The sequence below is a fragment of the Crinia signifera genome, chromosome 12 (assembly GCF_055691185.1).
Source record: "Crinia signifera chromosome 12, ASM5569118v1, whole genome shotgun sequence".
Taxonomy (NCBI): Eukaryota; Metazoa; Chordata; class Amphibia; order Anura; family Myobatrachidae; genus Crinia; species Crinia signifera.
In genome coordinates, this window is record NC_139228.1 from 7,377,648 (window position 1) to 7,397,962 (window position 20,315).

General features: G+C 51.6%; 1 protein-coding gene across 7 annotated transcripts in view; it reads right to left on the bottom strand.

Moving 5' to 3' along the window:
* GON4L (gon-4 like) overlaps window positions 1-17,610 on the bottom strand; it is a 44,177-nt gene extending 26,567 nt beyond the window's left edge. For 3 of the 7 annotated variants that reach the window (XM_083166544.1, XM_083166546.1, XM_083166540.1), the window contains exons 1-17: window positions 17,454-17,610; window positions 14,303-15,921; window positions 11,860-11,916; window positions 11,207-11,406; window positions 4,849-4,923; window positions 4,307-4,357; window positions 4,183-4,233; window positions 3,984-4,079; window positions 3,639-3,752; window positions 3,389-3,553; window positions 3,132-3,324; window positions 2,953-3,054; window positions 2,826-2,866; window positions 2,544-2,647; window positions 1,926-2,145; window positions 1,755-1,841; window positions 352-520 (exon numbers count right to left, since the gene is read on the bottom strand). In XM_083166544.1, the coding sequence (XP_083022670.1) occupies window positions 352-520; window positions 1,755-1,841; window positions 1,926-2,145; window positions 2,544-2,647; window positions 2,826-2,866; window positions 2,953-3,054; window positions 3,132-3,324; window positions 3,389-3,553; window positions 3,639-3,752; window positions 3,984-4,079; window positions 4,183-4,233; window positions 4,307-4,357; window positions 4,849-4,923; window positions 11,207-11,406; window positions 11,860-11,916; window positions 14,303-15,863 (3,286 nt within the window). In that variant the 5' untranslated portion in view covers window positions 15,864-15,921; window positions 17,454-17,610. Of the gene's footprint in view, window positions 1-351; window positions 521-1,754; window positions 1,842-1,925; window positions 2,146-2,543; window positions 2,648-2,825; window positions 2,867-2,952; window positions 3,055-3,131; window positions 3,325-3,388; window positions 3,554-3,638; window positions 3,753-3,983; window positions 4,080-4,182; window positions 4,234-4,306; window positions 4,358-4,848; window positions 4,924-11,206; window positions 11,407-11,859; window positions 11,917-14,302; window positions 15,922-16,082; window positions 16,224-17,453 lie in introns of all 7 variants that reach the window. The other 4 variants (XM_083166542.1, XM_083166543.1, XM_083166545.1 and 1 more) reach the window with 4 other exon arrangements.
* Window positions 17,611-20,315: the final 2,705 nt, after the last annotated feature.

A 20,315-nucleotide genomic window follows, 5' to 3' on the forward strand; every position in this document is an offset into this window, starting at 1 on the left:
CTAGCACTCCCCCCCCATCTATCTCGCACACAACACACGCCCAACGCACATCTTCCTCACACCCCCCATCTTCCTCACACTCACATTTTCCTCGCAGAAAAAAAAACACATGCCCAACGCACATCTTCCTCACACCTAGCACACCCCCCATCTTCCCCACACCTTGCACTCCCCCCATCTTCCTCAGACACAACACACGCCCAACACACATCTTCCTCACACCATGCACTCTCCCCCATCTTCCTCACACCATGCACTCTCCCCCATCTTCCTCGCACACAACACACACCACACATCTTCCTCACACCTTGCACCTAGCACACCCCCCACACCTCGCTGCAGGGACTGTACCATTTTTTTTTGGTGGTTTAGGTTCAGTGTCCTCCAGGACTTTACTGTGAACCAGGGGAATAATCTGTAGAGCTTCCTTCAGGTTACAGGCCTCAAACATGCTGTGGAAATTGGAGTGGAAGGGCTGATGGGACAGAGCAGAGCTCTCAGCAAAGTTTGACAACTCGACCTGAGACAGAGAGAGGTAAAGTATACAGCAATCTGTATCAGATGGGGGGGGGGGGGGGGGTACATGATATGTACAGACTGGGTGGGGGGCAGGGACTGCATGCAGAGAAGGGAAGGATATAGGGAAATGTGAGATCCTGCCCAGTCATTACATGTAATCTGTGTACGTGTATCCGATTATCTCTCCCAATACTGGGGACGTGAGGCGCTGTCCGACACTACACGTAATCTGTGTATGTACGTCCGATTATCTCTCCCAATACCGGGGGACGTGAGGCCCTGCCTGACCCTACACGTAATCTGTGTATTTTCATCCGATTATCTCTCCCAATACCGGGGACGTGAGGCCCTGCCCCGACACTACACGTAATCTTTGTATGTACGTCCGATTATCTCTCCCAATACCGGGGGCGTGAGGCCCTGCCCGACACTACACGTAATCTGTGTATGTGCGTCCGATTATCTCTCCCAATACCGGGGACGTGAGGCCCTGCCCCGACACTACACGTAATCTGTGTATGTGCGTCCGATTATCTCTCCCAATCCCGGGGACGTGAGGCCCTGCCCCGACACTACACGTAATCTGTGTATGTACGTCCGATTATCTCTCCCAATACCGGGGACGTGAGGCCCTGCCCCGACACTACACGTAATCTGTGTATGTACGTCCGATTATCTCTCCCAATACCGGGGACGTGAGGCCCTGCCTGACCCTACACGTAATCTGTGTATGTACATCCGATTATCTCTCCCAATACCGGGGACGTGAGGCCCTGCCCCGACACTACACGTAATCTGTGTATGTGCGTCCGATTATCTCTCCCAATACCGGGGACGTGAGGCCCTGCCCGACACTACACGTAATCTGTGTATGTACGTCCGATTATCTCTCCCAATACCGGGGACGTGAGGCCCTGCCCCGACACTACACGTAATCTGTGTATGTACGTCCGATTATCTCTCCCAATACCGGGGACGTGAGGCCCTGCCCCGACACTACACGTAATCTGTGTATGTGCGTCCGATTATCTCTCCCAATACCGGGGACGTGAGGCCCTGCCCGACACTACACGTAATCTGTGTATGTGCGTCCGATTATCTCTCCCAATACCGGGGACGTGAGGCCCTACCCGACACTACACGTAATCTGTGTATGTTACCATGATGACCTCATAACCTTATGGTGTCGGCATTACATAGGCTAGCAGACGGACTATATGTGAGCAGGGAGTTACCAGGTACATTTGCGCAGTGTTGGCCTCCTGGTTTAGCCGCGGGTTCCGGAAGGTGAGGAGATGGATCTGAGTCAGGAGCTGGACATGCTGCAGGATATATATGAAGGGAGAATTACCAGACAATAGCAGCATCTAGGAGCCGCACTATGGGAGAGCCTGCACAGAGCTCACCTGCTGCATCTGCTGCTGTAGCCTCTTCCTCTGCGCAGAATCCAGGCTCAGCACAGGAGGAACCTTTGATGTTGGGGGGAGTTTGGGCATTTCCAACTCCCGTACCGGAGACCTGTCCTCCTCTGTCCTGGTAATATTCTTCTTCATCCGCAGATACTCCAGCTGCGCTCGTACTGTTCGGTGCTGCTCAGTGAGCAAGTTGGCCAAGGGCTCCTCAAACCTACACCCAATTCCAAGCACATTTTGGTTATGATTAGCACAGCCTACCATAATGATCTATATATCGCTGTGTACACATATACACAGGATTCCTAGGGGGGATCCGATTATCTCTCTGTGAGATAGCTGGGATCAGGTGGAGGAGATCACCATGATCACATTTCCAGTAGGTACACACTCCATCTAAATTACATGGTAGGAGGAGAGGAGCGATGGGGCTACCACAGAGTGATGTGGGGGTTGTGTGGGTCCCCCATTCAGCACACATCATGTGAGGAGGGGAACCCTGCACCCCAAGCTTTCCTTTACCTCCTTTCCCAAACAGGTTCAGCAGTTACTCTCGCTGCTCTGCCCCATAGTGAGGAGGCTGGCTGATACAGCCTGGTACCGCACCCTCACCTGATGGCCTGAGGAGTGTTGAAGTCGGGAAGGGGGTCAGGATTGCTGTCCTCCTCATCTGGTCGCACGTCCTCTAAATGGGAGATCCCCATCTCATCCTGAAACTGGAACAAGAGATGCACAACACATGAATATGAAGGATGAGATGAGCGGGGGGGGGGGGGGGGGGGGGGGGGGGGGGGGGGGGGGGGGGTCACCCGTAGGGGAGCACGTGGTGGGCCACCCACAGGAACACGCGGGGAAGAGCGCAGCGGGTCATCACCATGCGCACATAGTTCTCACCGTCTCAAACAGTTCCTCCATCAGCTGGTTGACTTCTTTCTCTGTTAATGTAAAAGACAGTATGGTGAACGGTGACCCATGTGGAACACATCTCATCCCCCAGTCTCCACCAGCTTTATCCACCCACTTGTGATCCGCACGGCTCGGTCATTGCGGAGGTCCTCAGTGTCTGGCTCATCCCAATCCTCCAAGATGTTATACTCCGGATCATCATCATCATCCGCTTCATCTGGAAGAGTAGAGAGGGATCGCTATTACCAGATGGCTGCAGCAACACCCCAGCCAGAGACCAGTCCATGGACTCACCCTCGTTCCCCACATCGTTCTGCATCAGACTGCGCAGCCACATCATCCAGTTATCATCATCAGCGGTGTTGGGGTCATACATATCTGCCGTGATGTCCGGGGCATGTAGCTTAGCCTCCAGTTGCTCAATGGGCACATCCTTCAGGGGCCTTTTAGAACGTGTGCGGCAAGCGATGAGGCTGTCATCCAACGTCTGCAAGAAGAAGGGAGGTTAGTCATGCACGGGTTACACCGCCAGTCAGGTAGCTGGCACCAACCTGGAAAGGATTCAGGATGACGGGGTTACTGTCCAGCTCCTCGTCCACTGCATGGAGCGTCTCCATGAAACTGCTGTCCTGAATGTGCTTTACTTTGGGAGGTGGAGGTGGCCCCATAGGTACGGTCTCCGCACTGATGTGTCTCACCCCTCCTTCTGGAAGCTGCTAGAAAGACAAGTCCTAGGGATGAGGTCAGTGTCTCAGACCCAGACATACCTTCCTCAGCAGAACAATACAGAACACAAGTTACCTGCTGACAATCCATGGACTCCTCCTCTTGCGATTCCGATGCATGTTGTAGTCTCAGGCGTTTGTGTCCACGCGGGGAGGAGGCGGTGCTCTCCACATCACTCTCCAATAGACTCTATGGGAGTGTACACAGTGGGGTCAGCATCCACTGGCCTCCAAGTCTGGGAGAGGGGGAGGGTTAAGGAGGAGGGGGCGGTTAAGAGGAGAGGTGGAGGAAGAATGCAAGGGGGTGGGGAAGGAGAAAGTAAGGGTGTGGGAGGAGACCCTTGAGAGTGACAGATATTCAATTATCACTAGCACAGGTGTGCTCCGTTACATAATGTCGCGCTATCACTGCGCCCCTCACCTCTTCCGCAGTTTCATCCTCCTCTTCCTCTTCAGGCTGATATTCTTCATCAGATGAATCTTCTTCTTCCAGATGAATATCCACAAACTGAGGCACCTGCAACACGACAGCCAACTTATGGCCAGAGTAGTGGCGTATTGTGGGAGGTGGGGAAGAGGGAGAGAGACAGAGGTTGGGCATGAGGATGCCAGTCACTTGCCTGCAGCTTGCTGGCCTTCTTAATGGGTGACAGATTCCATGTGGGAATGACCTGAAACACAAGACAGTTACTAGCCCATCAGCTGACCGCTCGGACAATGCAGACACAAGACAGCGATACTCACCACTCCTTTCTCCACCACCTCTTTCAGCTTGGAACGCGTCATCTTGGGCTCCTGCACAGAGAACAGAGAATATGAGCAGGAGCCGGAGCCTGGAACCCCAGCACAATATCTATGTACAGATCTAGCTCATGGCCTAATACCCTATGTAGGTGCCTCTCTGGCTGGAGCGTGCGCACGAGACCTCTGCCACACAACAGACGTGCCAACATTATACCAATGCTAGAAGGACAATGGTGTCAGGGGAGGGTAGAATATTTCGGCTAAAACCACGGCCATTGTGAAGATCAGACACATGCCGCTCATGTACCTTCATCCTCCTAGTCCACATTACAGAACTACCTGCGACAACTATGTCCTGGTACATGGTAGAACTCTGAGCTAACCACCCAAGTACTTGATTACACGCCAGCAAGCCTAGATTGCCTCAAATATGGGAAGAACATACAAACTCTGCACAGATAATGGAATCCATCTCTATATAATCACAGAGAGGCAGCTAATCTGGCCACTAAACAACCCACTTATACCAAGCAGCGACTTACAAACATCGGCAGGCCTTCCGTCTCAGTAATGGCGGCTTTCATCATGGCCACCACATGCTCATTAGTGATGACTTCCTGCAGGGAGAGAGCAGAGGAACACAGTCTCATAAACCCGGTGTGATGTCACTGGCACAGCATTATCCCCGATGTCTGTGTGCGGTCAGTACCCGGTGTGATGTCACTGGCACAGCGTTATCCCCGCTTTCTCCTTCATCCACCAGGTGGCACTGGAGATCTACAGTGGGGGAATAGAGGGCGACCACTAGGAGCTTGGGCACTATAAAAAAATTACACAGAGTGGCTAGCTCCTCCCCTCTACTTCCCCCTACCCGGCAGTCTTAGAATGTGCCCGGGGAGCTGGGTGCAACAGTTTGCCCTCGCAGGGCAAATGAAGATTTTTTATTTTATATATGTTAATTATTCAACTTTAACAACTGAGGACAGACAGGCAGCGTCTGCCGGCTGCCTGTCTGCGTCGTGGGAGCTGCCGGAGGGGACCCCGACGCCACTGCTTGCGGTCTGCGTGGGGTCCCCGGCTCCTGGGACCACTGTCCCAGAGTGACTGGACGCCGTCGCTTGCGGCCGCGTCCGGTCCGCACAGCCCACCGCCACCGGTCAGCGAGGCAGGGTGAGTAGAGCCCGGCTCCCTGCTATCAAGGGGGGGCCGGGCGTAATGGCGGTGCTATACACAGCGGCGTTATTAAGCGCGCTGTAGTCGGGGGGCGGAGCTATGGCGCGCGGGAGGATTTCCCAGCTTCCCCTGCGTTCTCCTCACACCGGCGCCATTACTGCAGCTCCGGAGCACTGCTTAGCCGCGTCCTGCCGCTGGGAGTGTGTACAGCCCTACCGAGGACCTCTTATCACCCAGGTCTGTGAGTATACAGTGGGGTGATAGAGGTAAGGCTAGCGAGCAAGGGCTGTGTCAAATTATTGTCAGAGCCCTGCAGGTTTCTATCGCTGGGGGCAGATCTGACTGGTGGGTGCTCATTCTCCTCTGTCTCACCCTACCTGTTCTACACTGATTCTTGCTATACTTTACTTTATCTGTAAGAGTGATTATGGCTGGGGGTTCTACAAAAAAGGTGACATGTAAAAGATGTCAGGATAAATTCACCCCGCAGGTGGAAGGAGCAGTACTTTGTGTAGAATGTTCTGACTCCCCGACTGCACCCCAGCAGGAGGTCCCTGTGTGGGCTTCTCAATTGACACAAGTGATTTCACATTTATCTGCTGAAATATCAGCCTCTCATAAGGATAGAGAGACCGCCAGGTCCCAACAGGCTGAATTAACCTCAGCAGTGGAATCATTAACTAGGGCACTTAACCCTAGGGATGCGGACCCAATAGCTCCGCCCAGCTTGCCTAATGAGCGCAATCTGCTCACTGATAGATTTCACACATATGGGTCAGACGATGACATGCCTCACCTCGAGGAGGGTCAATATCCTGACACTGACCCGGTGGATTTGGTACAGGTACAACCAGCTCCTGAGCCGGTTTCTCAGGGGTTAGAAGACCTCATCGCTAAGGTGAAGTCAACCCTAAGGGTAGACGACGAAATTACTCTGCCAGATCGTCCTCAGATGTTTGGCAAGCGTCGCAAGCAGGCGGCCGCTTTCCCCGTATCTGAGGAATTAGATCAACATTTAAGGGATGCATGGCTTCATCCAGATAAACGTTTCCAGGTCTCTAACAGGTTTCTAACAGCATATCCTTTTCCTGCAGACAGTAGGAAATTATGCGAGACCCCACCGGCCGTGGATACATCGGTCTCCCGTCTCTCTAAGAAGACAGTGCTCCCGATACCGGGAACATATTCGTTGAAGGAAACTTCTGATAAAAAACTTGAGAACACTCTTAAGAACATCTACACGGCGGCGGGATTGATTCAACGTCCTGCACAAGTGGGATGTTGGGTGAACAAGGCAATGGAGGCCTGGGCAACCCAGATTCAGGAAAATCTCGGCGATGATCCCGCAACTGGTGAGTTAGTGGCCTTAGCGGACCACATTAAAGAAGCCGCTGCTTATCTGGTAGAAGCATCTTCGGATGTTTGTGTTTTGGCGTCCCGCATCTCCGCTCTGTCCATTTCGGCCCGCAGAGCCCTCTGGCTACGCCAATGGCAGGCAGACGCGGAATCCAAAACAGCAGTGGAGGCACTGCCCTTTCAGGGGGAGTGTCTATTTGGACCAGAATTAGACAAGATGATTTCCCAGGCCACAGGGGGGAAGTCATCTTTCTTACCTTCCGCAGCGCCTCCCGCTCCGCCTAGAAGGCCCTTTCAGGGACCGTCCTTTCGGTCCTTTCGCCCTACGGCAAGGTTCCGGGGCCGCGCGAGGGGTGGCCTCTCGGGTGGCAGAGGTTACAGAGGTCGGGGTAGAGGTGTTGCTTCCGCAGCTCCCCAGGACCCCAAGCCGGCCCCAAAGCCAGCAGCATGACTTACCTCAGCCCCACTCAGGAGACTCCAGGGTGGGGGCGCGGCTGCGTCTCTATCATCAGGTCTGGAGTCTATCCTGTCAGGATGCTTGGGTCACAGAAGCTGTGACCCACGGTTGCAGGATAGACTTTCAAAGGAAGCCCCCAAACCGATTTTTCACAACCGGTTTGGCAGCTTCTCCAGACAAAGCAACAGCCCTCCTGCAGGCAGTTCACAAGCTCAGGGGAATGGGCGTAATCATCCCAGTCCCGCCGGAGCAGAGAACTCAGGGTTTTTATTCGACCCTTTTCCTCGTGCCGAAGCCAGACGGCTCCACGCGTCCAATTCTGAATCTGAAACATCTCAACCCTTACCTGAGAGTGGTGAAGTTCAGAATGGAATCGTTACAATCGGTCATAGCAGGTTTGGAGCCGGAGGAGTTCTTGGTGTCCTTAGACATCAAGGACGCCTACCTGCACATACCAATTTGGCCGCCTCATCAGGCGTTTCTAAGATTCGCCATCAGAGACGATCACTTTCAGTTCCAAGCTCTACCCTTCGGACTTTCATCGGCACCCCGGATCTTTACAAAGATCATGGCGGTGATGATGCAACTTCTCAGATCCCAAGGGATTTCGATAGTGCCATATCTCGACGATCTGCTTCTGAAGGCGCCGTCGGCAGCCATCCTTCATTCCAACATAGAGCGTACACAGGAGATACTGATACGCCACGGCTGGATGCTCAATTATCAGAAATCTCAACTCCAGCCAACACAGAGGTTACTGTTCCTCGGAATGATGCTGGACACAGTCCAACAGAAGATCTTCCTGCCAGAGGACAAGATTGCGTCACTTCAAGCCCTAGTCCGGTTGGTGCTACAACACAGACGGGTCACAGTTTTCCTGTGCGTCCGTCTGTTGGGAAAAATGGTAGCAACATTCGAAGCGATTCAATACGGACGGTTTCGCTCAAGACCTCTTCAACTCTGCCTACTCAATCAGTGGTCAGGTTCCCATCTCACGCTCCATCGGAGAATAACTCTATCTCCTCGGGCGCGCCTATCATTGGCGTGGTGGCTCAATTCACAAAATCTCAATCAAGGAAAAAGATTCGGAATATGGGACTGGACGATTCTCACCACGGATGCCAGCCTCCGGGGGTGGGGGGCAGTCGTACTCGAACATCAGTTCCAGGGTCTGTGGTCCCCTCTGGAAGCCTTACTCCCGATAAACATCCTAGAACTCAGAGCAATATACAACGCATTGCTGGAGGCGGCAGACTTGCTTCAAAACAGAGCCGTCAGAGTACAGTCCGACAATGCCACAGCAGTGGCATATGTAAACAAGCAGGGAGGAACACGCAGTCGGACCGCAATGAAGGAGGTCAGCAGAATATTACTCTGGGCACAGGAACACCTCAGAGCAATTTCAGCAGTTTTCATCCCGGGAGTAGAGAACTGGGAAGCGGACTACCTCAGTCGTCACAACATTCACCAAGGAGAATGGAAGCTTCATCAGCAGGTTTTTCAGAGTCTGATCCATCGCTGGGGTTGTCCACAAATAGACCTGATGGCCTCCCGCAACAACCACCAGCTTCCGAGATACTGTGCTCGGACACGGGATCCGGCAGCAGAGGGGGTAGATGCACTCACGATGCCCTGGCATTACCAGTTTGTTTACATCTTCCCTCCATTTCCGATGTTACCGCGGATTCTTCAGCGCATTCGCAGAGAACCAGTCACGGTGCTGCTAATAGCACCGGACTGGCCTCGCAGGTCGTGGTACACCACGCTCACAGCTCTACTGGTAGACGAGCCGTGGCCTCTGCCGCTACAACAAGACCTGCTGTCACAAGGTCCCTTCGTCCATCCGGACTTACAGCGGCTTCATTTGACGGCCTGGCTACTGAGAGGTCAATCCTAAGAAGAGCCGGGATTCCTTCAGCAGTGATTCCTACTATGTTACGAGCAAGGAAGGAAGTCACCTCCATTCATTACTATCGTATATGGAGGGCATACATTTCGTGGTGCGAGAGCCGTCAAGTATCACCTAGATACTTTAAACTGCCGCGTCTGCTGCTCTTTCTCCAGGCGGGTCTCACAGCAGGATTACGCCTGGGATCCCTGAAGGTCCAAGTTTCGGCACTTTCCATCTATTTCCAGAGGAAGATAGCACTACTACCTCAGGTGCAGACCTTTTTCCAGGGAGTGTTGAGGATTCAACCACCTTTTCGAAATCCCACCTCACCATGGGATCTAGATTTAGTTCTCTCTTTCCTTCAGTCTCCACTGTTTGAGCCGTTGGAAGAAGTGGAGTTAAAATATCTAACCTGGAAAACAGTTCTTCTTGTGGCGTTAGCGTCAGCTAGGCGGGTTTCAGACTTAAGCGCATTATCATGCCGCCCGCCTTTCCTGGTTTTCCATGAGGACAGAGCAGAATTACGGACGAAGGCATCCTTCCTCCCAAAGGTGGTGTCCTCTTTCCATATAAACCAGCCCATTGTGGTGCCTGCGTTTACAGAGGACTCCAGTGATTCAAAATACCTGGATGTGGTAAGGGCCCTCAGAATTTACACCTCCAGGACAGCTTCCCTGAGGAAGACTGATTCTCTATTTGTTCTTTATGACATGTCCAAAAGAGGTTGGCCGGCCTCCAAGCAGGCCTTAGCCAGGTGGATTCGTCTTGCAATCAGACAGGCATACCTGACGGCATCTCAGGTGCCTCCTCCGACGATTACGGCACACTCTACAAGGTCTGTAGGCCCTTCATGGGCGGCTGCCCGAGGCGTGTCGGTACTTCAATTGTGTAGGGCCGCCACCTGGTCGGGACATAGAACATTTATCAAATTTTACCGGTTTGATACTTTTGCGGCTCAAGCTTCCCAGTTTGGCCGGGCAGTGTTGGAAAGATCTCAGCGCCTTCCCACCCGGGATGGGAGCTCTGGGACGTCCCCACTGTAGATCTCCAGTGCCACCTGGTGGATGAAGGAGAAAATGGGATTTGTGTACTTACCGTTAAATCCTTTTCTCCGATTCCACAGGTGGCACTGGACGCCCTCCCGGCGCTGCTACCTTTTAAAGGACTTCTGGTATTCATTACAGTTATCACAGGGTCATTCGAAGTTGTCTACAAAGGCCTCTGTTCTATTCAAGTGTTTGGTTGTCTCTGTTTGACTGAATTTTCTAATATTCTTCTGTTCTACGATTTCTAGAATGTATGTTGTATGTGGTTGGTGATCCTCCTCTCGGAAGTATGTTGCATCTTCCAGCCTCCTCCGGGCACATTCTTTAGACTGCCGGGTAGGGGGAAGTAGAGGGGAGGAGCTAGCCACTCTGTGTAATTTTTTTATAGTGCCCAAGCTCCTAGTGGTCGCCCTCTATTCCCCCACTGTAGATCTCCAGTGCCACCTGTGGAATCGGAGAAAAGGATTTAACGGTAAGTACACAAATCCCATTTTCTGTGTGCGGTCAGTACCCCGTGTGATGTCACTGGCACAGCGTTATCCCCGGTGTCTGTGTGCGGTCAGTACCCAGTGTGATGTCACTGGCACAGCGTTATCCCCGGTGTCTGTGTGCGGTCAGTACCCCGTGTGATGTCACTGGCACAGCGTTATCCCCGCTTTCTTTGTGCGGTCAGTACCCCGTGTGATGTCACTGGCACAGCATTATCCCCGGTGTCTGTGTGCGGTCAGTACCCGGTGTAATGTCACTGGCACAGCGTTTTCCCCGGTGTGAGTTTGCGGTCAGTACCCCGTGTGATGTCACTGGCACAGCGTTTTCCCCGGTGTGAGTTTGCGGTCAGTACCCCGTGTGATGTCACTGGCACAGCATTAACCCTGGTGTGAGTGTGCGGTCAGCACCCGGTGTGATGTCACTGGCACAGCGTTATCCCGGCACTGACTTTAGAGAACAGTCCAGATAACAGAGTAGACCCAACTCACATGGAGGATATTGCGGACATTCACCACGGTGAGATTATGGTGTTTGGCTCTATCATCCAGAGCCCGATCTAGATCTTGGTCTAGGCCACAGGTCACAGTGTCAGTCTCTTCTCCCTTCCTGTAGTCTCGCTTCCTTTTGCCCAGGACCTTCCTCTTCCTCCTCTTCCCTTTCTGGTCTTCCTCATGCTCATCCTGTTCATCTGCCAAGAGAAGAAGTGATACATGAGGATGTGGTGGTACCCTAGGGCAGTGATTTTCAATCTTTTGACCTTGCAGCACACTAAAATGGATTTTAAAATTGCCATGGCACACCATGAGCTCCCCACAGGGCAAAACACATTGGCACCCACAGGAAAAAAAAAAAAACTATTGGCCCCTGTATAAAAAACAATCACATTGATCGCCACAGGTGACAAAAATAAAATACATTGTCCCTTTACATGAAAAGAAGAGACCAGTAAATAACAGTTGAACTGGTGGTGGCTGTAAACTGGTTGGACATCTGGGGGCACACCTGAAAACCGCTCTAGGCACACTAGTGTGCCACGGCACAGTGGTTGAAAAACACTGCCCTAGGGTATAATGCTGGCACAGTTATTAAGGCACCAGGCTGACCCTAGTGTACTTCTATAGTGAAATCTCACAGCACATACCCAGCGGGATGAACAGCTCGGCCTCTTCCTCTGGAGAAGACATCGGTCTGTCCCCACCTAAAATCACACAAACACATGGTAATTATACACAGTCCCAACATCCCACATAGACCTCCTGCTGCCCCATCACAAGTAGTACAGCCAGGCAACCTTACTTCACACAGCATCCCACGGATAGGAAGGGACAGCCCACTGGGCAAGGAGGAGCACCGCCGGCAATGCAGCAAGCCGGGCAAGGAGGAGCACCGCCGGCAATGCAGCATGCCGGGCAAGGAGGAGCACCGCCGGCAATGCAGCATGCCGGGCAAGGAGGAGCACCGCCGGCAATGCAGCAAGCCGGGCAAGGAGGAGCACCGCCGGCAATGCAGCAAGCCGGGCAAGGAGGAGCGCCGCCGGCAATGCAGCAAGCCGGGCAAGGAGGAGCGCCGCCGGCAATGCAGCAAGCCGGGCAAGGAGGAGCACCGCAGCAAGCCAGGCGAGGAGCACTGCCGGCAACGCAGCAAGCCCGCGGTGGAGGAGCACCACCGGCAACGCAGCAAGCCCGCCAAGGAGTGCAGCAAAATTGACCTGCAGGTTAGATATCCATCATCGTTAACAATAATGAGATTTATGTCTTATCTGGTAAATCTTTCTTCAAGGACATCAGGGGCCACAGGCTTTACAGTGGCTAGTGGAGTGGGAGTGAGCACCAGCACCCTAGAGGTTAAACTTCAGCTGCCACCCAGGCAGCCGGGCTCCTCCCCTCCTTTACCCCGCCTCCAGGCCAAGGACCTCAGTTTTTTTTAACAAGCCATGGCAGGAGACAAGAAAGAAGGAAGAGAAGCACCACACAGAAGACATTCTGAACACAAGTTAGTACCCTCAACAGAGGAACAATATAACGTAAACGTACCTGATAGTAACGAAAGTAAAGCAGGCGCGGCAGGGAGGGATCTCTGTGGCCCCTTATGTCCTCGAAGAAAGAGATTTAACAGGTAAGACATAAATCTAATTTTCTCCTTCGGGAGACATCAGGTGCCACAGCGTCCGGCGCCGGATGCAGCCGGCAGCGCAGGGGTCTGTACAGACCCCCAGTGCTGCTGCTCTGTCACTGACAGGGTCAGTGTAAAAGAAAAGAAAAAGTATAAAAAATATAATTATCTCATAAAGAAGTGCACTTCATAGGGCTTTCGAAGATCACAAAAACACAGACATGACAACCACAAACAACATATAACATATAAAAATGCTTGGCATGTATATAATATAAATGGCTAGAATGGCTCACTTAATAGGCTGACATATTCAGCATGGCAAGTAATATAGTTACCAGTCCCGCTCCACATAACCTCCAAAGCTGTTTTGTGGTCTTTCAAGCAACCTTTTAATAGGTGTTCACATCAGAGTCCACCCTCCGCAACCAGCAAGCTGTTGTAATTACTGGGCAGAGATGAAAACAGCAACCACATAGCGATTTGTAATCCCAGCTTAGAGATGTAAGCAACGGTGGGCAGATTTGTAGAAAGCGGTGACCAGTTTTGTAGCAGTTCCATATAGATAAAAAAAAGCCTTTCTCCGCCTCCAGGTGGGTCAGCGGCTTCCTCAGTTTGTGCACAAACTGAGGAAGCCGCTGACCCACCTGGAGGCAGAGAAAGGCTTTTTTTGTAGCTGTATGGAACTGGTCACCGCTTTCTCTATTTATAATATATATATATATATATATATATATATATATATATATATATATATATATATATATATATATATATATATATATATGCCAAGCATTTTTATATGTTGTTTGTGGTGGTCAGGTCTGTGTTTTTGTGATCTTCGAAAGCCCTATGAAGTGCACTTCTTTATGAGATAATGATATTTTTTCATATGTGTTTTTTATAAATAAATCTTTATATTAAGAAAATTGTATCCTCTTAATTTGTGTTCTGAACACAGCTGCGCTTCTTTGAAGTGTATGATCGCCTAGGCTACATACACTATTTGCAAAAATTGGTTCTTGACTGAGGCACACAACCTCGTGAAAGGAGCAGCAACTGTGTTCAGCAGTAACTATTTTACTGTGTATCCTCCCTCCAGTCCTACCAGCGCTCTCAGGTGACACTAGGGCCACAAAAAATATTGTCTCCTGCCAGCCCCTGAAAAAAAAAAAGGAGTCCTTGGCCTGGAGGCAGGTAGAGGAGGGGAGGAGGCCATCTGCCTGGGAGGCAGTTGAAGTTTAACCTCTAGGGTGCTGGTGCTCACTCCCACCCCATTACCCACTGTAAAGCCTGTGGCCCCTGATGTCTCCCGAATGGGACTTATTGTTAAATCCTTTTCTCTGATTACACAGGTGGCAGTGAGGAGGACATAATATACTCACCGACCTCAGTCACTTAGGAGGACATAATATACTCGCAGACCTGTAAGACCTGCCTCTGCATTTTGGACCTACACAAGAACTTCTCACCTGCATTTGTATTATCAGTGCTATGTCGAGGATCAGTAGAATTTGTCTCCTCTGTTTTATCTGGTTCCACGTCAGACTCGGCCGTAGCTCTTGGATATGAATCTTGGTGGCTGTGTTCGTTAAGGAGCAGGCCCGTGATTGATTCCTCTTGTGCAAATTCAGAATCCTCAAGATCAACATGTTCAATTCCATCAGCTCTTAGGGTAGGAATAGAGTCACATGTTTCCCGAGACAAATCTGCAGGTAAGGAAGGCCTCGGTACAGCAAGTAAGGAGTCAGTGCTGTGCAGACCAGACACAGAAGCTGGATCTGAAATACCAGGGAGACTTTGCTGCAAGCACAAATGTTCAGCTTTTGGGGGTCTTTGTAGTAGGTCAGAGGAATTGGTCTTGTCAGGGCACTGTATTGTTTCAGAATGTTCATTCCCTATGGACCTTGGAACATGACCTGGTAGCTCAGATCTCAGACGTCTTTGTATGGGACCAGGTGGTACTGACCTTGGCGTTCTATGAACAGGACCAGATAGTTCAGAACTTGGTAGTAAGCTGACAGGTGCAGGATTATCTGCCCTTGGTGGTCTTTGCATGGAGACAGTAAGTTCCTTCAGGCCTCCTTGCACAGCCATGGTATGAGCAGCCAGAGGTCTCGGCATGGGGGCAGGAGGATTGGTCCTTGGAGGTCTTTCCATGGATATGTGAGGATCAGCGGTTGGAGGCTTCTCCATTTGAACAACACCATCTATCGGCATTGTTCTCTCAACAGGAATAGGGGCATCGGTCCGTGGCGGTCTCTCTATAGTAGAAATATACATTTTGGAAGATTTATTCAAGTGAGCTGCACACTCTGATCTGGGGGGCCTCTTCACAGGATTAGGAGGTTCTGATCTGTGGGGCCTCTGCAGTGGACCAGGAGGCTCTGATCTGGGGGGCCTCTTCACAGGATTAGGAGGTTCTGATCTGTGGGGCCTCTGCAGTGGACCAGGAGGCTCTGATCTGGGGGGCCTCTTCACATGATTAGGAGGTTCTGATCGGGGGGGCCTCTGCAGTGGACCAGGTGGCTCTGATCTTGGGGGCCTCTGCAGAGGACCAGGTGGCTCTGATCTTGGAGGTCTCTGCAGAGGACCAGGAGGCCCTGATCTTGGGGGCCTCTGCAGAAGACCTATTTTAGGTGGCTTTTGCACAGGACCAAGAGGCTTTGATGTGTAGGAACTTTGCACAGGACCAGGAGGTTCAGATCCGGGGGACCTCGGCACAGGACCAGGATGCTCTGATCTTGGGGGCCTCGACACAGGACCAGGAGGCCCTGATCTGGGGGGCCTTGACACAGGACCAGGAGGCTCTGATCTGGGGGGCCTTGGCATAGCATCAGGTGGAGCCTGATCTGCACAGCCTAACAAAGACATTGATGCTCTCTGCATGGGAACCAGAGTCTCACATAAAAATCGCTGCTGCTCGGGTCCAGGGTTCCTAGTTCTTGGTGGTCGCTGAATTGATTTATCTGGCTCAACCCTGAGAGAACATGTTGTAGGAGATGGAGGTTCTACTCTTGCTGGCCTCTCCATCAGATCATTTATTTTCTAGAGAACCTGAAATGCATTCAGGTGAACAGAAGCCGTGAGCCTGGAGACAAAGACACAAAGATATAACAATTGGCTAACACCACCGCAGATGAGCCAAATAACGGAACAATACACTGTGTGTATGTGTTTCGGGGCAGTCCCTTTCGTCAGCATAAAAAATCAAGGTGCAGATACAGTTTAAATACAGTGCCAACAACTTACCATCCGGGTGCCGGATGGGAGGGGAGGGGAGACCGGGAGGTGGTAAGGGGACTGCCCCGAAACGTTGATGACATTGAAAGCACGTTGTTTCAATTTACTGCAAGTCTCTGAGTGCCACCTGTTGTACCCCTGGTGAGCGATCTGGAGGGCACACACACATAGAGAAAGATATATATATATATATCTATTTAGCATGTATATAGCATTCTATGCCGCAAAGCGACTTATACACTACGCGTGGCATTCCACAGGGGAGGTGTAAGGTACACATAGGGGGTATACAGCATTATACAGGGGGAGGTGTATGGTACATATAGGGGATACAGCATTATACATGGGGAGGTGTATAATATATATATATATATATATATATATATATATATGGGGATACAGCGTTATACAGGGGGGGTGTATGGTACATATAGGGCCGTAAAGCGTTATACACGGGGAGGTGTATGGTACATATAGGAGGATACAGCTTCATACAGGGGGTGGTGTATGGTACACATACGGGGTATACAGCGTCATACAGGGGGAGGTGTATGGTACACATAGGGGATATACAGCGTTATACAGAGGGAGGTATATGGTACATATAGGGGGATAGAGCGTTATACAGGGGGAGGTGTATGGTACATATAGGGGATAGAGCGTTATACAGAGGGAGGTGTATGGTACATGAAGGGGGATAGAGCATTATACAGGGGGAGGTGTATGGTACATATAGGGGATAGAGCGTTATACAGGCGGAGGTGTATGGTACATGCAGGGGGAGGTGTATGGTGCATATAGGGGATACAGCGTTATACAGGGGGAGGTGTATGGTGCATATAGGGGATACAGCGTTATACAGGGGGAGGTGTATGGTACATATAGGGAATACAGCGTTATACAGGGGGAGGTGTATGGTACGTATAGGGGATACAGCGTTATACAGGGGGAGGTGTATGGTGCATATAGGGAATACAGCGTTATACAGGGGGAGGTGTATGGTACGTATAGGGGATACAGCGTTATACAGGGGGAGGTGTATGGTGCATATAGGCGGAGGTGTATGGTACGTATAGGGGATACAGCGTTATACAGGGGGAGGTGTATGGTACATATAGGGGATACAGCGTTATACAGGGGGAGGAGTATGGTACATACAGGGGGAGGTGTATGGTACATATAGGGGATACAGTGTTATACAGGGGGAGATGTATGGTACATATAGAGGGATACAGCATTATACAGGGGGAGGTGTTTGGTACATATAGGAGGATACAGCGTTATACAGGGGGAGGTGTATGGTACATATAGGGGGATACAGCGTTATACAGGGAGAGGTGTATGGTACGTATATGGGCACTATATGGAGAGTATAAATACCGGAGAGGGTGGGCACATACGGGTGATTAGGCCTCCGGTGTCCGGGAGCGGCTTCCTCTACATGGCGGGCGCCATTTTGATACCTGAGTGGAATCAGCTCCTGGGCCCCGCCTCCTACATGGCCGGAGCACTGCGCATGCGCAACACGTAGGGCGGGAACGGCGCGAGCTCCCGAAGTTGAGGGGAGACCGGGTGGCTCGGCGTCTATGTGACAGACCCGGGGGCGTGCGATCATACAGCAGTCACCGATGACCGGACACATGATGTGACTGACGAAGTCAGGGCCATTGACTGACGATGTGTGACCGATGTCAGGGCTGGTGTGTGTGTGACCGATGTCAAGGCTGGTGTGTGTGTGATACCGATGTCAAGGCTGGTGTGTGTGTGACCAATGTCAGGGCTGGTGTGTGTGTGACCCATGTCAGGGCTGGTGTGTGTGTGTGTTACCGATGTCAGGGCTGGTGAGTGTGTCTGTGACCGATGGCTGGGTTGGTGTGTGGGTGAGACCGATGTCAGGGCTGGTGTGTTTGACATTGATGTCTGGTGTGTGTGTGTGTGTGTGTGTGAGAGACCGATGTCAGGGCTGGTGTGTTTGACACTGATGTCTGGGTTGGTGTGTGTGAGACCGATGTCAGGGGTGGTGTGTGTGACTGATGTTAAGGCTGGTGTGTGTGTGACCGATGGCTGGGTTGGTGTGTGTGAGACCGATGTCAGGGCTGGTGTGTGTGACCGATGTCTGGGTTGGTGTGTGTGTGACCGAAGTCAGGGCTGGTGTGTGTGTGACCGACATCCGGTCTGGATTGAGTAATCGGCAACAACGATGCCGTAGGTGGGGGTCTCGCAGACGCTCTTCCAGGGTTCGACAAATTTATTTAAAATCCAGGAGCCAAAATGAAAATTTAGGAGCCAGATAAACTAATAAGAGGGACAGTGATCGGCGAAGGTGCACACACAATTTGCACGTGCAATAATGCCATTACACGTTCTACCAAACACTGGACTGCCAATTACATATAATACCACACGCAGTCATGGTTGGTTATTACATATTATCCCACATAAGTGGAGCTTACCCTACATGCTCATTGCTATGGGGTTTGATCCTTGATGCCAGGGGTTGCTTCGGCAAGAAGCAAGGAAAGACCTGCATGCCGATGGGGGACTATTGGCAGTTGGTGGAGCCCCTGCATGAGAACTTGAAGTAGGTAGTCACTGGTCTGACAGGAGGGGGAGACAGGGGTCAGGCACCGCGCTGCCGCTGCACAAGAGAGGGAGGAGCGGGTCAGAAACTGCGGGCGGCTGGTTTTATAGGAGGGGGAGGCTTTGACCGTCCACGCTGCCACTCCTCTGACAGGAGGGGGAGGCGGGGGTCAGGTGCTGCGTGTGCGTGCGACTGGTGTGACAGGAGGGCGACACAACACTGTGCCCGCTGGTGTGAAAGGTGGGGGTAGGGCACCGCGCTGAACATGAGGAGTCGGGGATCAGGTGTAACTGAAGAGGGAGACTACCTGGCCATGCTGCCGCTGGTGTGACAGCAGGGGAAGGCGGGGGTCAGACACTGCGGTCAGACCGGCTGGTATAACAGGAGGGGGGAGACGGGTCAGGCACTGGTCTGTGTGACAGGAGGAGGAGAGTCCTGGCAGAGTTTATTCTGTCATGAGCGCTGGCAGCAGCCTCTGGTGTCTTTGCTATCAGACACGTAAGCATCGGGTCCCCGTGGTGGGGGTTATCATATCAGCACTCCAGGAGAATTTGCAGCAGCCTCTGGTGCCCCTGTCATCGGACATGTGAGCAGCGGCCCCGTGGTTATACTGTTAGCTATAACATCCAGCGCCGCAGTAGCCACTAGCCAGCAGAGCCGCGCACAACTCACCCGGCTGCTGCTGTATCAGAGCACACAGCCGGTCCGCAGCACGAATATTTGAAAAGTCAAGACGGCTCCCAAGCCAATCAGAAACTACCACTGTAGCTCCATGCTCAAGTTTTAAATAGCCGTGCTGCAGACCTGCTCTGATACAACAGCAGCAGCCGGGTGAGTTGTGCACCGCTCTGCTGGCTGCTGCTGCGCTGGATGTTATAGCTAACAGTATATAATCCTCCATGGGGCCCGCTACTGTCATTAATTCAAGTCCCTCTGCCCTGAAAGTACTGCTTCCTGGCAAAACTGGTCGCCAGGAAGCAAAATCTGGTCGCCATGGCGACCGGGTTTTGTCGAGCCCTGCGCTCTTCTAGTAATTTCATTATTCCATTACTTACAGGTAATTAGCAAAGAAACTGCCTAATTCTGGGACAGGTGCACATCAGCTCGGAGCTGCGTCTTCTGTCCCAGTGGTTCTGAGATTTATTCATAAAACACTAAAACAAACAGTAATCCTAAAAACAGTAGTACTGTATTGGGCCCTAAGATCAAGGCTATATGCATGTTAAAATTCCACTGGCAATCCCGGGTCTCCAAAGGCCTCCTCAGGTCCCAATCATTGGCACATGAACTCCCCTCTGGTCCACCAACGTGTTTCTGCTATACCAGCCTTCTTCAAGGCGTACACATGTAATGTATTTTGGGACCAGAAACACACGTGCAATCTATAAATTGAATGGGGAAAATCGAGGGGAATTATTAATAGAGAAGAACTTGGGTGTGCTTGGTGATGGAAAATTTAGCTACCGTGCTAAATGTGAAGGAGCAGCAGGGTATACCAATAAGGTATTAGCATGCATACCAATGTATAAATCGCTGTTTTCATCTAGAATACAGTGTACAGTTCTGGGCACCATTCCATAATAATGACATCTGTGAAGTAGAAAAGATTTGTGTTAGGCACTGCGCCGCTGCTGTCCCTTTGCCTATGGCAGCGCCGCTGT